We start from the raw sequence: 2,889 nt of genomic DNA on the forward strand, positions 1-2,889 counted from the left end.
AGGAGGGTGAGGGAGGGATAGGACCTTGTTCCCACAGACGGGACCTTGTTCCCACAGACAGGATGGGCCACTTTGCCCCCACACTCACCGGTCAAAGATGCGGAAGCAGTTGGCCAACTCCTCCTCAGACTTGCCTTTGGCATCCTCTTTCATCTGGCGCACCATCATGACCAAGAACTCCTCGAAATCGATGGTGCCGCTGCCTGTGGGGGGGAAGCCAAGCGTGGGTCACGCTGCCTGCCCAGGGTCCAGCACCCAGTCCTGCCACCAACCACCAAGGGCTGCTCACCATCCTCGTCCACCTCCTCAATGATGGCATCCAGCTCCTCTTTGGTGGGGTTCTGGCCCAGCATTCTCATCACCGTCCCCAGCTCCTTGGTGCTGATGTCTCCACCACCATCAGCATCAAACATGTCGAAGGCGGCTTTGAACTCTGTGGAGACACAGGTCAGGTCTCTGAGCAGTGGGGCAGAGCCAGGCCCTGCACCATGGCCATATCTGGCCCCTGTCCCTGCTGTCCCCACAGTCACCTGCAATCATCTCCTCGCTGAGGAAGGCACGGGCTTCTGCCTGCTGGTCCGTCTGCAAGGCAAGGGAGAGGAGTCACCCATATCAGACCAGAGACCCCTTAAACAGTGTGGCCCAACAGTGCTTGGCTGTGGGAAGAGCCTCTGCCCTGCTGCAGGATGATCCTGTGCTGGCATAAGCCACAGACACCAGCAATCCCTACAGTTCCGATGCCTTCCAGGCCATCCATGAACATGGAGGGCTGCAGGGAGCTGCCTGCCCGAGTCCCCCATTTTCTGGGGGGCTCCATTGTGCTGGGGTCATGGTCCCTGTGTTCAGCCTTGGCATCCTGGGCATGCAGTGCTATTTTTGGGAACTCCTCAGCTCCCCTTGTAGGGATCGTTGGGGCTACAGCCGTGGCACCTGTCAACCCCGATCGAGTTTCTCCTGGAGGCGCAGGCCGGCTGTGGAGCCAGCAGCAAGGCCGTGTCGCATGACCCGGCACTCGGCTTTCAGCCACCCCCTGCTGCCCCTGCCTCTGTGCATCCCTGAGATCCAAACAGGGCTGAGCTGGTGTCCCCAGGCACCTGCACCCCCTCAGCAGCCACACACTCACCCTCAGATCTGTCCTGCGGGGACCCTGCACCACCCCAACGCTTTCCTGCCCTCACTGCCATGGTCAGCCCAGCACTGGGGACCATATCCCTGCTGTCCTCTGCTGCAGAGGCACAGCCCAGACCCCCCTGGTGCCTCCTGCCCAGTCAGGTCTCCTCCTGGCACACAGCACATGGCACACAGCAGACAGGAATACTCACCATCTTGGGAATTTATGGAGCTTCCCACCCCCAGAGAAACACCAGCTCCTGCAGCAGGAACTCCCAGAAGCTTCGTGGTGCCCCTGGCACCCCAATTTGTAGTGTCTCCTCTGTGGGATGTGCCTCCAGCTACTGCCCCCCGGCCTCCTCAGCCTATCAGCGCTCTGGCAGCACCCAGCCCCTCTCACTGGCAACTGGCGCCTTTACCTAATTTAGCCAAAGCTTTATTGGTCAAGGGCTGGGATTAACATGGGGATGAGGCTGGGATGGAAATTCAAGCCCTTTAGGAGGGAGATCAAAGCTATGGCAGGAGCTCAACTCTGCCCACCCCCAACACCCCCAAGGCAACTCAGCAACGAGGGGGTTAAAAATAGCCCTGGAGCCATCAGCATCACCCGAGTAAGGGGGAGAGGGTCTCCCCTGTTCAAGGGGCATGGACTAGCACCCACTGACCCCTGAAAATGCAGCCCTTCCTGGCCCAAGCTCCCAATATCAAGCTGGTTTTCCCCAACACAGCGTCCCCCCCCTGCACCCCCATTTTCTGCTCCAGGGGGCCCAGGCAGAGCAGTGCTGTAGCTCCCCCACCCTAGATAAGGAGGGGGTCCCCTGTGGGGCCTTGGGCATGAAGTCCCTGGAGAGATTTAAAGCATGAGCCCCATGGTTTGGGGTCCCTAGTGCTGTTGGCACCTGTTCCGGAAATGGCTCCATTTTTTCGTGCTTCGGAGGAGTGGGAATTATGCCCGGTGCCTCCTCGAAGGCTCAGTCCTCACACTCACAGCCCGTGCCAGCCACTGCTGCCAGGCCCGGCTGGGTCCCGTGGCTCTGGGGACACACTGGCCAAGTGGCCCATTCCCTGTGGTGCTCGGAGCCCCAGGGCTGCAGTGGGGTCAGGGTGACAAATCTCTGTCCCATAAGGTCCCAGTGCCAGGGATGCCCAGGGGTTTTCTGGCTCCTGCTTTTGCTGGGACCCCCATTCACCAGGTGGGAACTGGGAACAAGTCCGGTCCCTAGTGCATCCCACCCTGCCCAGGGAAGCTCAGGGGTCCCATCTGAGCCTGGGTGGGGTGCAGGGTGCTGGAACAGGGCACAGTGAACAAGCAATGGACAGAGCGATGGCAGCAGCTGGGCTGGTTCCTCGATATTTATAGACATTCCCAAGGAAGCAGTGAGGAGTGAACGGGCAGACACTAAAAAAGGCTGGGCAAGTGCCGGAGGTGCAGCCTGGCCATGGGGCGCGTGGTGAGGCCGACTGAGGCCAGGGTGGCAGGGTGCCAAGGTGGCCCGGGGCACATCCCTGTGGCATCAGGAGCCTGAGGTAGCAGGATACAGGGGTGTTGGTGAACCTGGCTGTCAGGGCACAACGGTGCCAGGGTATTGGGGTATCAAGACCCTGGCACACTACAGCGCCGAGCATCGGAGTGTGGGGCTCCTGTGGCTCCTGTGGCCCCAGGGCAGATATCTGGGGCTCGGCCCGACCACGACATCCCGGACAGGGGACAGAGGAGGCGAGACCGGGAAGGGCGGGGTCGGTTCCTAGGCAGGGGCTGCGGGCAGGGGCAGGCAGAGG

The 2,889-nt window shown here is 61.1% G+C and overlaps 1 protein-coding gene across 1 annotated transcript in view; it reads right to left on the minus strand.

The window, feature by feature from the left end:
- The window catches only part of TNNC2 (troponin C2, fast skeletal type), a 1,928-nt gene extending 449 nt beyond the window's left edge, over positions 1-1,479 (minus strand). Inside the window, 4 exon segments of the mRNA XM_031058011.1 lie at positions 40-203; positions 290-433; positions 531-582; positions 1,323-1,479. Coding sequence (XP_030913871.1) covers positions 40-203; positions 290-433; positions 531-582; positions 1,323-1,325 — 363 coding nt within the window. The 5' untranslated portion in view covers positions 1,326-1,479.
- Between the last annotated feature and the right edge of the window lie 1,410 nt (positions 1,480-2,889).

Source organism: Geospiza fortis, unplaced genomic scaffold (genome assembly GCF_000277835.1).
Source record: "Geospiza fortis unplaced genomic scaffold, GeoFor_1.0 scaffold188, whole genome shotgun sequence".
Lineage (NCBI taxonomy): Eukaryota > Metazoa > Chordata > Aves > Passeriformes > Thraupidae > Geospiza > Geospiza fortis.